This window comes from Mytilus galloprovincialis, chromosome 1 (genome assembly GCF_965363235.1).
Source record: "Mytilus galloprovincialis chromosome 1, xbMytGall1.hap1.1, whole genome shotgun sequence".
Lineage (NCBI taxonomy): Eukaryota > Metazoa > Mollusca > Bivalvia > Mytilida > Mytilidae > Mytilus > Mytilus galloprovincialis.
This window is the reverse complement of record NC_134838.1, coordinates 9,668,763-9,685,699: the sequence shown is the minus strand read 5'-3', so window position 1 is coordinate 9,685,699 and position 16,937 is coordinate 9,668,763. Positions and strand designations below refer to the sequence as shown.

The 16,937-nt window shown below is 31.7% G+C and overlaps 1 protein-coding gene across 3 annotated transcripts in view; it reads left to right on the top strand.

The window, feature by feature from the left end:
• The first annotated feature begins 5,116 nt into the window (after nucleotides 1-5,116).
• The window catches only part of LOC143064939 (3'-5' exoribonuclease HELZ2-like), a 29,417-nt gene continuing 17,596 nt past the window's right edge, over nucleotides 5,117-16,937 (top strand). The window contains exons 1-8 of one of the 3 annotated variants that reach the window (XM_076238188.1): nucleotides 5,117-5,153; nucleotides 7,882-8,424; nucleotides 11,298-11,337; nucleotides 11,760-11,851; nucleotides 12,354-12,563; nucleotides 13,369-13,405; nucleotides 14,292-14,434; nucleotides 15,011-15,145. In XM_076238188.1, the coding sequence (XP_076094303.1) occupies nucleotides 7,942-8,424; nucleotides 11,298-11,337; nucleotides 11,760-11,851; nucleotides 12,354-12,563; nucleotides 13,369-13,405; nucleotides 14,292-14,434; nucleotides 15,011-15,145 (1,140 nt within the window). In that variant the 5' untranslated portion in view covers nucleotides 5,117-5,153; nucleotides 7,882-7,941. Of the gene's footprint in view, nucleotides 5,154-5,596; nucleotides 6,068-6,113; nucleotides 6,203-7,881; nucleotides 8,425-11,297; nucleotides 11,338-11,759; nucleotides 11,852-12,353; nucleotides 12,564-13,368; nucleotides 13,406-14,291; nucleotides 14,435-15,010; nucleotides 15,146-16,937 lie in introns of those variants that run through there. The other 2 variants (XM_076238179.1, XM_076238169.1) reach the window with 2 other exon arrangements.

Sequence of the window (16,937 nt, the reverse complement as noted above, 5' to 3'; positions counted from 1 at the left end):
TGGGGTATATAAATCATTATAACAACTGGAATCAAGAATCACCAAATGTTTTATCATATGAATGTTTTTCCTCCTCCAATTTTCTAGTATTTTCTCAAGGTACTTCTTACTTTTAAGTATTTTGATTTTGTAGATGTAGCTATATAATATCTATTTCACAGAGTATGATATACCAGTGCAACAAGAAACCTATTGTTGTGATGCTTCTTTTTATATCATTTTAAGTTAACTGAAAGGAAAAGTTGATACATGTATTTAAATTTAAAGCTATATAAGTAACCATTTATGGAAATTGGGTGTCAAATTGTAGTTTAAGAGAATGACCGAAACGTTTTACTGGTATCATTATTTTTTTCTATATTTGACGCTCATTCGGCTTTTCATCATCTTGAAATATTTGACCATTTAGTGAGTCTTAATGTCTTTTTTGAACAGTTGAGGTTCTACATTTTTTAAACATCTGGGGCGTCTGAAATTTCAACGTCCAAGTTCAAATAACGACATTAATATCCTGGAAAATTTTCATGGAATGGGCCACTCCGATTTCGTTTGCGTGAACCATTGAGTTGTCACAATGGCATTTGTTTACAGACTAAATACTGTGCCCACCGCCAATAAACTTTCTTGTTCACTTTTCCTTTAATCGTATGAGGCAGAATTCAATTCCGATTCCGCTTTATTGACGGTGTCCTTGCACGGAATAAGGTAAAGTTTGGATATTATGTTGATCGTATCACTACCTTTGAACTTGTGATAAAGGATACGAGTGTAACCTGTTGAATCTGTTCATATCTTAACTTACAACTAAAAATTGTCTAAGGACTTAAACCTTACAACGAAATAGTAGTCCATTGTCTTTGGTTTTCTGTTTAGTAGTTTGTAGACTCTTTTGTTTTCTTGTCGTCTTTCGGGTTTTTTGTATGCCATTACGTTATCAGTTCTCTTCGACTTTTGAATGCCTTCTTATAGTATAGTCCTCTCTTATCTAAATACTGGCACGATGCATCGATAGATATGCATATTTTCTGTATATGCAAAGCTCTGTATGATTTTACAATCAAACTTGATAGATATAGTATAAAGGTATGTATATAGATATAGTATATAAATATAGTATATAAATATTTAAAGATCTACTTTAAAGCTTGAGGGAAAATCATACTAGGTTTAAAGTCAGGAATCTGATGTACAGTAGTTGTCGTCTGTTTATGTAGTTTATACGTGTTTCGCGCATCTAGTTTTTATATAGATTAGACCGTTACTTTTCCCGTTTGGATGGTTTAACACTAGTCATATTTTGTGATTTTGCCTTGTATCTTAAAGTGGAAAATTAATTTCAAAAGTCAATTTTGTCGACACAAAAATCAACACAAAATTGAATTTTGTCATGACAAAAATGAATTTTGTCTATAAAAATTGACTTTTGTGGCACAAAATTGTTTTTAGAGGCACAAAATTGACTTTAGAGGCACAAAATTTACTTTTTTGTTAAGTTTACACTTCTGTTGAACAAAACTCAACTTTGTCTACACTAACATAAACACAAAGTTGAATTTTGTGACAAAATCTCAGTTTTGTATGCAAATAAATTCACAGAATCCAAACTAAACTAATTTGCATACAAAATTGACTTTTGTCGCCCAATTTTCAAATTAGGTAACAAAAGTAAAATCTGTGTAACAAAAATGAATTTTGTCATGACAAAACTAACTTTTGTCCACTGAAAGATATTTTTAAATGACAAAATTTAAATTTTTAGTATGCTACAAATTTTGTTAAACTGAACTCATTTTGTTGAACAAAACTCACTTTTGTCCGTACAAAATTGAATTTCAAGTACAGAACCCAGGGGCGGATGCAGGAATTTTCGAAAGGGGGGGGGGTGCTAACCCAGGGCACCCAGGGCAAAGGGGGGGGTGCAAAACATATGTCCCGATACAAATGCATTGATCGGCAAAAATAAAGGGGGGGTGCGCACCCCCGGAACCCCCCCCCCCCCCCCCCTGGATCCGCCACTGGAACCACAAGAGTCCCATTCGGCGCTCCGTAGCTAAGATATATAACTTTTTTATTTGCTTTGGATTTAAAAGCTATTTTTCCTACACATAGGGAAAATGTCTTCTTCTCAGAATTGAATACGACCTCTATTCGGTAGCTTTAGTGGGTATTGTATGACATTTACAATACCCTACTTATATGTCAGCATGCTATAAATAAACATATATATATATATACCCTATCTGATAGCCTAAAATTATTTGTTTATGTCAATAAAGGAAGGAATGTGGTGTGGAATATCACCTTTAATCTATAGGAATGTATTGATTTACACAATTCATTTTCTAAAAAAACACTTGATTTTTTAAAAATTGATAAAAAAGATCGGATTGTTATATTTCAATCATGCATAAAACGAATGAACAATAACTGATTGCGGTGTGTATATCTCGTTTTGTAATATGTTATATGAATGAAGAAAAATGTATTCTAAATTTGATAAAATTGAGAGATTTCGATCCGATGCACTGGGTTTCCTGGAGAGATTGATTCGTCTTTTTTCTGCTATATTAAGGTTTGTTCGCTAATGGATTTGCATTATTGGTTTCTGATATCTCGGACGAGATGTTATTTTTAGAAATGTTTTATATGGTACATCAAATACTAGTGGATATTTAGAAAATTGAAAATTTCCAATGATAGGAACGACATTTTTTAGTGATGGCAGAACTTTACCATCACATTTGCTAGTTGTGTGATGTATTGACTGTGCTTGTGATTTGTGAAATTTATATTTTTTAATCAAAGAGATCAAAGTTACAATATCTATGATTAACGTTTACCTTTACTCATTTATTTTTACACATAAAACAGCTGAGCTAATTACAAGGCATATCAGTATAAAAATACAGGAATGTGATAAATAAATACAAATGAAGCAATAAATTAACCACCAAAGAAAGCATTGTATAGGTCACCGTACATACTTAAACAATAGCAATGCCCATACACTCTAAAATAAGCTAGTGTACAATAATTCATATGAGAAAAATAAGCTGTCTGATTTATGACCAAAAAATAAACGTAAAATAAAATACGACAGACAAAAACCAACCAACAACAACATACTGTATTGAAGTCTCCTTGTTTAGAAATATACTTGTATTCCATTCCCATATAATTTCTATATATCATTTCTCTGGGAATATAAACATAGCCCTTAATCTTTAAAGCAATGTGATCAGTTACCAAATAGAAATGTATACGTATTCAATCATGCGCTGCCATATCAACTTCGTTTTTTTCTTATCATCTCAAATAGGAATTGATGATCTAGTATGTACAAAAATTGTTGAGAAGTATACTTCACTGACACTGTAGCCATACTTCACTGACACTGTAACCATAATAAATCAAATAGCAGAACGACATGTCTAGAGAGTAGTATCAAGTCTTCAAAAAAGGTCTAAACCAAAATATTTTAAAAAGTGCAAGAAAGAGAACCCTGATTTGTGTATGATGACTACAACTTTATATATTTACAACTCGTGGAGGGCGCTAAGGTGTCAACTCTTCTGGTTCGCAGAATCAGGGCTATGGCTCCTTCGTGTTTGTACAATCTTCTAAAAGTTAAATCTACAAAATGCTCTTTTGGAGATATAGTAATATATTACATGTTCCGTGGGTAAAAACATCTACTTATAGTAAAAAATATCGTTTAATTATGTTGCAGTTAAACTGTTGAACAGTTTTCCAGAACATGATTTCATGACGGAACACAGTTTTTTCTCAATTTAAAATCATGATTGTGTCATGCAATGGTTCGAGATATCGATGGTTTGCATGACAGTTTATGTATTTAACGTAGAATTCTCATAGTATCAGCTTTGTGTAATTATAAAAAAAATAAGATGTGATACAATTGTCAACGACACAACTATCTATTAGTTTATTATATTATACTGCGTTCGATGTTTATTTATTTACTAAATTTTTTAGCCTAAATTAATTGCTTTCTTGTCTAGCGTTTATTTGATATTTCTTCTGCTGCTGCTGACTCGCTCTCAGGTGGCCCACAAAGGCGCTTGCCACATGATGGTTTTGATATAAGATTGCTAAAAATCTGTAAAATTGTTGTTGCTACCGGCTTTTTGTTGTTGTATGTTTGTCTGTTTGTGCATGAAGCTTTGTTTTATTTGTTTTTATATCTGTATCTAAATTCGGTAAAAAGCTCAGCATAATTATGTTTTGTGCTTTGCCGAATCAAATGTTTCTAATAAGTCAAGCTCTAAAATGAAAGAATGTCATAAAACTAAACAAAAGAGCAAAATAGTTTTATACAATGTCTACCAACACTGTACGCTATTGTTTATACGGTTATATGCTTATTTACTAGTATTCAGTTTGTTACCAGAATGAAATAAGATAAGTGCATGGGTCCAAATTATTGAGGCTCTTCGTAGAAATCAGTACAATTTACAAACATTGAAATTGTTGGTACAGGCTGATAGTCAGTCGCCCCTAGGTATAGCTCTGACATTCTTTAAGCCATAAGAATTTTTTTCTCATAAGAATATAGTCTGATTTGTTTCTCCCATCCTTAATTAATACGGTTCTATTATTATAAAAAAAATTGTTATAACAGAAGATAAACTAGAACATGTAGAATAATTTCTAAAAATGAACGAAAGTATCTGTACCACAAAAAAAAAATAATCCAAGGGATCGAAGATGATCGAGGATTTGAATACATACATCATGTTCATTATTGATCATTATTAGGACTACACAATAAAACTACTATTTTAAAAAAAAATGGTAATTTAACCATCACATTATATGATTCGTTATGATTGTGTATTGTATTATGATGTTTTTGTATCTTGCCCGGCAAGGGCCCATGATTGGTTTAATAAAATAATGTTTAATGTCTAATGTCTAATGTATTAAGGAATTATGAACCCCTCTTTTTAAATGTAAAAAAGTCACGTTCAAAATAACGTTTTAAAAAAAATATTGATTGGTTAAATAATTTCTGGAAAATCTTACAACAAAGAACTATAAATAGCTACAAAATTTCCATATTATCAGCATAATATATAAATACTCTGTACGAAATAACATTCAGTGGTAAACATACGTATACAAGTAAACAGGTATGTCACTTTTTCACCTCAAGTTTATATTTATTTATATATTCATTATTATTATGATCTAGGTTTATAAGATTATATATAAAAGAACATATTGGTTCCTATGTATGAAACGATGTTTAATGAAATGACTATATGTAAATGAAGTAATGATAGCGGTTATAATTCATAAGGCGACAAGATTTACTGATGTTTGGTGTGCTTTTCAACGGTTAAATTTTAGTAATTTTATATACGTCGTTCATTCATTGGGTACCGATTTCTGCTTGTTATTTTAAAATGAATGATTTGTCTTGATTAATCATACAAAAGCAAAACAATAATGCCGAATGATACAGAAACTACTAAAAATACAGAGCCAATTTAACAAGGAAGTGTAGTATAGTCACCCGTTATCAACTCGCCCTTTTCTTTATTAGCAACTAGAGCGAGAGACTATGTATGATCTATCGACGGTCCCAGTGTACCTTCAATGACTGAGACAACTATATATAGAATATTTAGGCTAGAGAATAGAACTGAATCATATGTGTAGTTTCAGATAATGAACAATGAAATAAATATCTAATCTAAACATATTCGTCTTATATATAGATATTGTGTAGACAGATAAGAATAATGAATGTCAAATGAACTAAATTCTTCACGGTCATTCCGTCCATTAGATACAGATTTATTTTGTGGTGTTTTGAGTGAAAGCACAAAGTGAAAGTAGAAGTTGGGTTTCCTGGAAATTAACTTTCGGAATATCATACTCCGAAAGGCATAGGAATTTTAAAAAATCAAAACGAAATTGAGAGAATGAAAAGAGAAAATTGATTGGTAAAATATATTATTAAAATATTCAAAGAGAACGTGGACATCGTTTGGATTATGTAATACGCAGTTGATGATATCTTGCAGCGTGTGTTTGAAAGGTAAATATTATTCATTTTGGTGTGACGTTTCATTTCTATTAATAGAAACAAAAACAGTGGGAATGATGTCATTTTGGTGGGATTTTCTGGTCAGAATATAAGCTTCGGATGTATATATCTGTTAACATGTTTCATGTTAGTATTAGACATTTTCAATGTTTAATTTTATCTAAAATTAAGTCCACAGTTCTGGTGGGGACCTAGGACATAAACGATTGCTTTTATAGAACTTTAAAAATATAAATTTGGCTTTGTGAGACAGTCACTGTGAGACACAGCTACACACTCAGGCACTTGTTCTTTGGAACGCATATATGCATGTGCATGTAGAAAATAAGATCTTTTACTATTATTATATAAATATTTTATGCTTAAAACCTTAATGATATTGAAATTGATTTTTTTTAATATGTACAAAAAACTGTTTCGATGGACAATGATGGAAATATATGTGTTATATATACCCAGCGACAAATTTTACATTCATATCAGGATGTAATGAATACAAACCCTTCTTTGTGAATGATCATTATGTAAAGCTGAGCCATTCTAGAATATTCAAATGCTCAGGTTCACAATTACTGTTAACCTCATACATCATACATGTATATATAACACTGTTGCGCTTTATTAAACCTGGACACACACATTATTAAGTTCTTATTTGGAGCTAATCCCTATATGCTCTTACTCATAAACTCTGCAAGTTTCATGAAAAAATTAATTCACAACATACAGGTTCAAACTTAAAATCATCTTTGTTTATTGTTAACAAAGTTTGTAAAGCTGGTTATGGCATTCTAACAGAGGTAGATTGGGGGGAGGGGTTGGTCTACCTTATGGAGCTCCAAATATGATTTTTTCATAGACTTTTTAAAAAGATCGCTCAAATCCTCGGCTTGTCATGCTTGTTTTGGAGCCCAGGATCCACCCCTGGTAATATTCTATTGCTTGGAAGAAAGAACCATGATCTGATGATTACTTTAATGCTGATGGAATCTTGCCAATAAATGCCAGAAATTTCCACTTATTTCAAACATAATTTCAATTTGTTTCTGTTTTGACCATAAAAGAAAGGAGTTTTGTCAAAAATCCACCTTCATATCCAGCTATAACAGCTAAGGGAGAATATCATGCACTCTCTTTACACAAAGCATCAGATTCAATGTCAGCATTCTTAAAGGATGTGGTTGGGTACTTGTTCATCCTACACAGCAAAACAGACGCTTTACTTGAGAAAGGGTTTTAATGCCAGTGGTAATTACACCAAAGTGACCATAATTCTATTCTCCAGTCACTGTTTGATTTCAGATTATCCCATGTTCACACTCTTTTAATTAAGATACAATTATTATATGATAAAAACTAACTATAGATGATTAATAAGAAGACTTACTACAATAAAATTGAGAATAGAAAAACGAAATGTGTTAGAGACAGCTATCCGACCTAAGAGCAGAAAACAGCCAAAGGCCACCAATTGCAATGAGTCTTCAACACACTGATAAAATCCAGCATCTGTAGGCTGGCATCAGCTGGTCCCTAAACAAAAATGTGTACTAGTATAGTCAACATGGACATTATACTATTACTAAACTCCAAAACATTTAAAAGAACTTAAATTAAAAATCATTCAAGACTAACTGAGGCCAGAGGCTCTGGCGCAAAAAATGTGGTGGAATTTAAATAAATATCCATGAACATGCAAGTTTCCTTAATCCACAAAAATTGGTACCCAAGAAAATAAGTAAACCCACAGTGCATGTTGATATTTTTTACATTTAAGCTTTTAAAACTTATTATTTTACTTTCAGTTATTAAAAAACGTTGGTCAGAAAATAGTTAATTATTGGACACAACAGCCATTATCAGATATGGAGGACACAGATAACAATGCAGTCACCATGTTAGACGGGAATACCAAAACTGATTCTATGTCTGACATAGATCCATATTATAGTGATGATTCAATGATGTCAGGCAACCATAGTGTCATGTCCGCTGAGGACAACATTGCTGAAATGGACAGCTTACCTATTGCAAAAAAACAATCACTACTTTACCAAAGAGTCCCTGATTGCGTTAGTAGAGAAGTTGGTCCGTACACATTTTCTACAGTATATGATCAGAGGCTTCCAGATGATATAATGGACATGGAGATGTCTCAATCAAAGGCATATTTAAATGCAGCCCTGCTTTGTCTTGATCAAACTGTGGAATACCTGGAGATGAACAATCTAGGTGAAGCCAAAAAGCACTGTATAAAAGTTTATGATATTTTACAAGACATACATGATCCAGCACTTGATTCAGACAAGATTACAGCATACAACACTTGTTGTTGTATCTTTCAGCAGGTTAAGATAAATTATATATTTATGATATGCATGAGTGTTGGTTATATTATTTTTCTATGCATGAAATCATTTTCCTATAGAACAAAGAAGAGCCATGAAAGGCCCAACAGAACATCTGTTGGTATCTATAGGGTTTTCTCCTTTATAAAATGCGGAGGTTAGGTATGTTGTTAAGGTCATTTTTTTCTCTGTCCCTTATTTTTTGTTGTACTTTATATTCAACCCTTTCATGTCTGCAATTTTCATGTTACCTACATGTAGTTATTTATACCATACCTGTAGCCAGGGGGGGGGGGGGTTTGGGGTGTTCGGACGAACCCCCCTTGAAATCCAATAAGCACTGTTAAAGTCAACGTTTTGTTCAAATTGTGACTGTTAAAGTCAAGTTCATGAGTCCAACGAACCCCACCCCCCCCCACCCCCCTTGGTAATTCCTGGCTACATGCCTGTATACAGCAGTACTTTGCAGCAAATAACTCAAACCAGTTAGATAAGACTGTTAAGTACATGACATTTCTAGCCTAAAAAGTGTTTTATCTCATTGCTTGGCCTTTTAAGCTCACCTGGCCCAAAGGGCCAAGTCAGCTTTTCTCATCACTTAGCTTCCGGCATCCGGCGTCGTCCGTTGACGTTAACTTTTACAAAAATCTTCTCCTCTGAAACTACTGGGCTAAATTAAACCAAACTTGGCCACAATCATCATTGGGGTATCTAGTTAAAAATGTGTGTCCGGTGACCCGGCCAACCAACCAAGATGGCCACAATGGCTAAAAATAGAACATAAGGGTAAAATGCAGTTTTTTGCTTATAACTCAAAAACCAAAGCATCTAGAGCAAATCTGACAGGGTAAAATTGTTTATCAGGTGAAGATCTATCTGCCCTGAAATTTTCAGATGAATCGGACAACCTGTCCTTGGGTTGCTGTCCCTGAATTGGTAATTTTAAGGAAATTTTGCTGTTTTTGGTTATTATCTTGAATATTATTATAGATAGAGATAAACTGTAAACAGCAATAATGTTCAGCAAGTAGTATTTACAAATAAGTCAACATGACCGAAATGGTTAGTTGACCCCTTTAGGAGTTATTGCCCTTTATAGTAAATTTTTAACCATTTTTCGTAAATCTTAGTTATCTTTTACAAAAATCTTCTCCTCTGAAATTACGGGGTCAAATTAATCCAAACTTGGCCACAATCATGTTTGGGGTATCAATTTAAAAAAATGTGTCCGTTGACCCGGCCATCCAACCAACATGGCTGCCACAGCTAAAAATAGAACATAGGGGTAAAATGCAGTTTTTGGGTTATTACTCAATAACAAAAGCATAAGAGCAAATCTGACAAAATTGTTCAGTAAAGTAAGATGTACAAACACATCACCATCACCAAAACACAATTTTGTCATGAATCCATCTGCATCCTTTGTTTAATATTCACATAGTTTTCTGTGGGTATTAACTCACTGAAGTTGTCTTTTGATTTTAATTCACAATTAAAAATCTATTGAAGAAAGCTGGAATATATAACCATGAGACAAATTAAGTCATTTATATTTTTGGTTGATTGATTTCTACATGTATACATATATACATAAACCTTTTGAGTTAAAGTTAATTAAAACATAATAGAAAAAGAAAATGTGTTTGATTTATTGAAAATTTCAACTTAAAACAGTCATTTAAATTGCATAATCAATTATTTCTGTTCATTTTAAAATGCACATGCACCATGTAAACCATTGATCATTACAACAGATAAAGTGTTTCTTAAAATTCTGTAGTAAATCTTTGCATAGAATGATTGTTGAGTTTAAATATACATTAAAATATCTTTTGTTGTTTGTTATTGATTTCATGTTGAGTTATTTTATAATAATTATTTCTTTTAAAAATGGTTTAAAAAATGATGGCATAATAACTCCACTACCATGACTACTAAACACTCTTGATTTTTTAATTCTTTTATGTGACTGCATGCATGGCTTTTGAATTACGTTGTAAAAAACCAGTTTGCACAATATTGATTAAAAATTTTTGACTGGTAATATATTGATATATATATTTCAGTATTTAAACAAACAGGTAAATTAAATATGTTGATTGTGGTATATTTGATTAGTTTCCACCAGTATAATTTGTTGATTTAAACCAATGTATGTGTGGTCAAATGCAGTGCTTAGTATTCTGCTGAAAGAATATTACTTTGAGATGAAGAATGGGAATAAAAACACTGTTCCATTACTTTTTGGTTTGTCAAGTACATGTAGGGATATTGTGTCATGAACCAAAACACAATACATTATATCCCCTCTTTATTAAAAAGTCTGTAATTTTGGTATTGAAATTGACTTTTATTGACTTGTTGCCATCTTAAATTGAATATTTATGCTATTTCAAGGCATTTAAATACATTTATTAATCAAAACTACTTAATGTATGTAAAAAGTTTAACTTTATGTCAGATAGTTGTAAAAATACTGACTTAAAAGATTCATTTATTTATGAAGTTTATTGAAATCTGTTACCTTCAATTCAGGGTAATATGTACCTATTCTCCTGGTTTATCCAAATTTCCTCTATCAAAGCAACTATCATGACTATAACTACGAAATGTTTTTGGATTTTTAAATTTGCATATAAGTTAATGTAAACTATTCTTTTCAATTTTCGTTGTTCATTTAAAGAAATGTTATTTTTGTAGTCTTTATTTTTGGATGGTATCTGCTGCTTTTAAGATGTTCAAATCAGCAAGTAACATGCATTCCTAAATGTAACAATTCTTTGATGTTATATGTCAGACACATGTATCATATTGTTCATAGTTCATATTAAAATCAATTACAACTAATTTATAATTTATATATATCTTTTCAGTGTGGAGATCATGAATATGCATTAGAATGCTATTATAAAGGTACAGTATTATTTATTTTAATTGACACAAAATCACTGATGTGAAAATATTGTACATAATGACTTTAGTCTGTTTTTTCAAATAAAAAATGAAATAACAAAATACAAATTTCTTATTGGTTATAAACATAATTAGAATACAAGAAAGGAAGGAGAAAGGAAGATCATGGATTCTTATATAATATATATAATTCTTATTTTACATTTAATTAATTGATTGATTGATTTTTGATTGCTTTACCATGTTTACACTGCATCAGCAAAAAAAGGCTATAGCATATAGGTATTAGAAGACGTGGTATGAGTGCAAATGAGGCAACTCTCCATCAAGAGAATTTTCTTCATGAATTTAGTCGGAAATAAATTATTCGCATACATTGTTATGTTAAGAAATGATTCAATATTTAACATTGTTTTTTTCAGGATTTTGGATCAGAAAACTAGATGTTTATTCTTTCCATGCCAATGAAGCACTAACATACTGGATTCCATTACTAGAAGGACTTAATCTCATAGTAAGAGTCTAATTAAACATTTCTTAATGTATAAACATGAAGAACAGCAATAAATGTGCCATTTCTTTGCTTATGGTTTGTCATGTTTAAGAAGAGATTTGGTGTCAGAATCAATAAACCTTTATCCCTCCGTTTCCATTACACAGTTTATTTAAAATGCTTTAGTGACATACAAATGGCAAAATTAACTTGGAAATAAACTGAAAGGGGTTGTACTTGACATATGTACATTACTAACTTGGCTTCAGTTACAACTTTTATACATTTGTACCTTAAATTATCTCCCCTGTTTCAAATATTTTGAAATACTAATTGGCACCAAAGTCATGTTTGGTAATTTCTGCTACACAATATATATGATAAGTATATACTAAGATGATAAGATTTTATAATCTCAAATTGAGAAAATGCTGATAATATTTTTTTTATTTTACCTTGCAACACAGTACCTTTGTGATGTGTGATAATATTTTAGTTGAGTGTACATTTATCATCTTTATAGAAACTGATAGCCTTAATAAGGACTCTGAGAGCAGAGACAGACAAACTGTTTGCCAGCAACCCAACAGAAAACTGTGATAAAGCATTGTACATATACCTGGATCTTAACATATCTCTGAGGAGTGTACAAGGAGACTTCCAGTTAGCCAAGGCTGTTATTGAAGATGTGAGATGTATCCTGATACAGATAACTAAATGTTTCCTTCTTAAGGTAATTTTCTATAGATATAAAAAGGCCTATATATTATGGGTTGACCTTTGTTGCTGTATGTCATATTTGTTTTTGTTTCCTTGTTTGAATTGTTTTACATTCGTCATTTCAGTACCTTCAATAACTTACTTTGGGACATGAGATTTGCTCATTGTTAAAGGTTGTTTGGTGACCTATGTTTGCTAACTTTTATGTCATTTGGTCTCTGGATGATGGTTTTCTTTTCTCATTGGCAATTATACCCCATCTCCTTATTTCTTTATATGTATCTTATCCTTAAATGACTTGTTATGTTCCTAGGCTACCCAAATACCCTTTGTTCAAGGGGAGGCACATTTTGTAGGGGTCTCATTGGGGGGTTACGATCCCGGATCCGGCTTACTGTTTTGTCAGATTCCCGTATCCCGCTTACACTATGTACGTAAGCAATTCTCATTTTTTTGTCATTTCCTGGGTCCCGCTAGACCTCATTTCCCGTTTTCCCGACACAATAATTTGACTTTCACGTGTCACGCTTACAAAAAATCGGCAATCCCGCGTCACGCTTAGACCCCAATGAGACCCACTTTGTAGCAATCCACCCCAATTGACCTATGGTCACTTTGAAGAACTTACCATTTTTTGTATTTTTAAAATTTTTCTTGTCCTGAAGATCCATAAAAAATATTTGCAACTGGACATTAAACAAAAAACATTCAATCAATTAATCAAATTGTACTTGGAGATAAGATTTTTATATATTAAAAAATGTATAGAAATAAGAAAGTAGTACTTTTGTTAAACAAGTTTTAATTTTATTTTTCAGGGAAATAATCAACAAGTCTGTAAAATTTGTAAAGACAGTAAGTAGATTTGTAATAAATTTTAACTCTATAATGACTGATGGAAAAGCAATGAAGTAAATTTTAAAAGAAGAATAAGATTTATAAAAGCACTGTTATATTGTATTTTTATGGAGTATTCAAAAGAGATTGTTGTCTGAAGTGCAAGTAAACCTCCTCTTTATTACATCTACCCTCATGATGTGGGTGGTATACTACATTCACTTTGTCTGTCAGTCTCTTTGGCAATTGTACCGCATCCCATATTTTTATATATTATGTACAGATCATAGTATGCCATTCCTTTTCCTATGCATTATTACTATTTTCAGAAAATTCTGAGTTTCTCTTTGTATCAATTTAACTCAATCTGAATCAAATATAGATATTGTGCGGGGGCCTAGCTTTCAAGGATTTGACAACATGCCATTCTTCTTTGTGTTCCAGTCATTATTACTTTTACCTACAAATTTTTGAAGGTGTGTATTATGAGGACAAAACCAGAGGATCCTGAAACAGAAAGTAGAATGAAGTGTCTTCACATGATCTGTAAACAAGAAATTATTTGAAACTGGAATAATTTTTAACTCTGGAAAATTGATTAGAAATGTATGATAAAAACTAACCCAACTAAATAGGGTTAGCCATGCACATTGCTAAAATTAATTTTACTTTTACTATTATTTTAGTATGAGCTAACTAACCCCCTTAGCTATGCACACATGGCTTACCCTATTTAGTTGGGTTAGTTTTCATCATAAATTTCTCATCAATTTTCCAGAATTCAAAATTATTCAAGATTCAAAGAATTCCTTGTTTGTGTTGTAATCAGATTGAAGTGAACTCTTGCTTCTTGTAAGCTTTCGTACCAAAAATAAAAGATTAAAATTGACCTTTTTTATCACAGTTGACCAAAAATTTCCTGTTACAAGAGGAAGTTCAATGATGGGTGATTTTTTCCAGACCTGGAGTAAAGCTCTTGCAAACCTAGGAAAGTTTGATGTAGCAAAGAAAAAAGTTCAAGAAGGCTTAGAGATGGTCTTTACTAAGGTATTTAACACAAATATAAATTATTTCAATGACATTGTTAAATTTCTATTTTAATAACAGATTTAAGTTTAAGAAGTGTAATTTGTTTATTTTTACTTGTGTAAATTTTATGCAAGTATATTATTGTATAAAATATTCTTGATCTAGTAAAGGAAATTTTTAGTTTAAAATATGATTTAAATTTAATTTATCATCAGACCATTTCAATAATGACAACTTCAATATGCTGCATAAACATTTAAAACAACAAGATAACATTCTCATTTCTTAGAACAAATTAAAATGGACTGTTTTTATAAAAACAAATTAAAAAGTAGATGTTATTATTTCTTAGAATGCTGGAAAAAGAAATAGCTTAATCACTACTGTAAACAGTTAATTATCATTTTGTACTTCAACATATACAAGAGTTAAATTAGAAATGAGCAGAATTCATATTGAGTTATTTATTTTTTTTAATGATACGTACTTGAATATTTAATTAATTATGCAAAAACTCAATTCTAAAATCACATTATCTTTGAGTATGACAAAATACTATGTACACATGTACAGTAAAATTTGTACAAATTATAGGACGATAAAGATGCTGGTAGATGCTTGCTATCACAGATCACTCTGATGGAGGATGAGAGTAGAGAACCTGCCAATGATACTGTAGATAGTGATGATGAATATGTTAGAGGGTCTAATTATAGCACCCTTCAACAGGTAAATTCATGTATAAAATTATAAATGTTGCAATCAGTTTTAGGAATAGAAATTACAAACTAAGGCTCATTAGCAAACCCAGAATTTATTGTACGACTGTTGACTGCATGCTTTACTCCACTTTTTAGAACTATTCATATTCAACAGTCATCCATTAGGTAAAAATATATGCAAGTCAGATTAATTCTTTTTATACTTCTGCCGTAGCAGAGGGGGCATTAACTTTTACCCTTGTCTGTCTGTATGTACGTCCCAAATTGAATTATTTTCTTTAACTTTTGTTTGCTTCAAATAATTGATATGAAACTTATACACAATGCATAATACCACAAAACACGGATCAAGTTTGAATATTAGTGGTATTACTTTTTCCTCTTAGAGTTTTGCCCCTTTACAAATGGAAAAATGCTGAATTTATGTTTTTGTTCTCTAGTTTTAGTTTGCCTCAACCAATTAATATAAAACTGATAAGTCATTTGTAAGCAATGCTCATTACCACAAAACACAGATTAAGTTTTGATATAATCACTTTTACCTTTCAAGAGGTATATCCCTGTACAAATGGACAAACTGCTGAACTTTCGTTTCTGTTTTCTCTCTTTAAATAACTCCACCAAATGTTATGAAACTTATACACAATGCTTATTACTGAATAACACAGATCAAGAATGGATTTTGATGTCTTCACTTTTACAGATTTAGGGTTATGCTTCTTTACATATGGGAATAAAGCTGATTTTTATACGACTGAAAAAAATAATTGCGGTCGTATATTGGTATGATGTCGTCGTCGTCGTCCGAAGACGGTTTTCGCACTATAACTTTAGTTTAAGTAAATAGAAATCTATGAAATTTAAACACAAGGTTTATGACCACAAAAGGAAGGTTACGATTGAATTTGGAGTTTTGGTCCCAACAGTTTAGGAATTAGGGGCCCAAAGGGTCCAAAATTAAACTTTGTTTGATTTCATCAAAAATTGAATTGGGGTTCTTTGATATGCCGAATCTAACTGTGTATGTAGATTCTTAATTTTTGGCCCCGTTTTCAAATTGGTCTACATTAAGGTCCAAAGGGTCCAAAATTAAACTTAGTTTGATTTTAACAAAAATTGAATTCTTGGGGTTCTTTGATATGCTGAATCTAAACATGTACTTAGATTTTTATGCCCCACCTACGATAGTAGAGGGGCATTATGTTTTCTGGTCTGTGGCTCCGTCCGTCTGTGCGTCCGTTCTTCCGTTCAGGTTAAAGTTTTTGGTCAAGGTAGTTTTCGATGAAGCTGAAGTCCAATCAACTTGAAACTTAGTACACTTGTTGCTTATGATATGATCTTTTTAATTTTAAAGCCAAATTAGACTTTTGACCCCAATTTCACGGTCCACTGAACATAGAAAATGAAAGTGGGAGTTTCAGGTTAAAGTTTTTGGTCAAGGTAGTTTTTGATGAAGCTGAAGTCAAATCAACTTGAAACTTAGTACACTTGTTGCTTATGATATGATCTTTCTAATTTTAAGCCAAATTAGACTTTTGACCCCAATTTCACGGTCCACTGAACATAGAAAATGAAAGTGGGAGTTTCAGGTTAAAGTTTTTGGTCAAGGTAGTTTTTGATGAAGCTGAAGTCCAATCAACTTGAAACTTAGCAAACTTGTTGCTTATGATATGATCATTTTAATTTTAAAGCCAAATTAGACTTTTGATCCCAATTTCACGGTCCATTAAACATAGAAAATGAAAGTGGGAGTTTCAGGTTAAAGTTTTTGGTCAAGGTAGTTTTTGATGAAGCTGAAG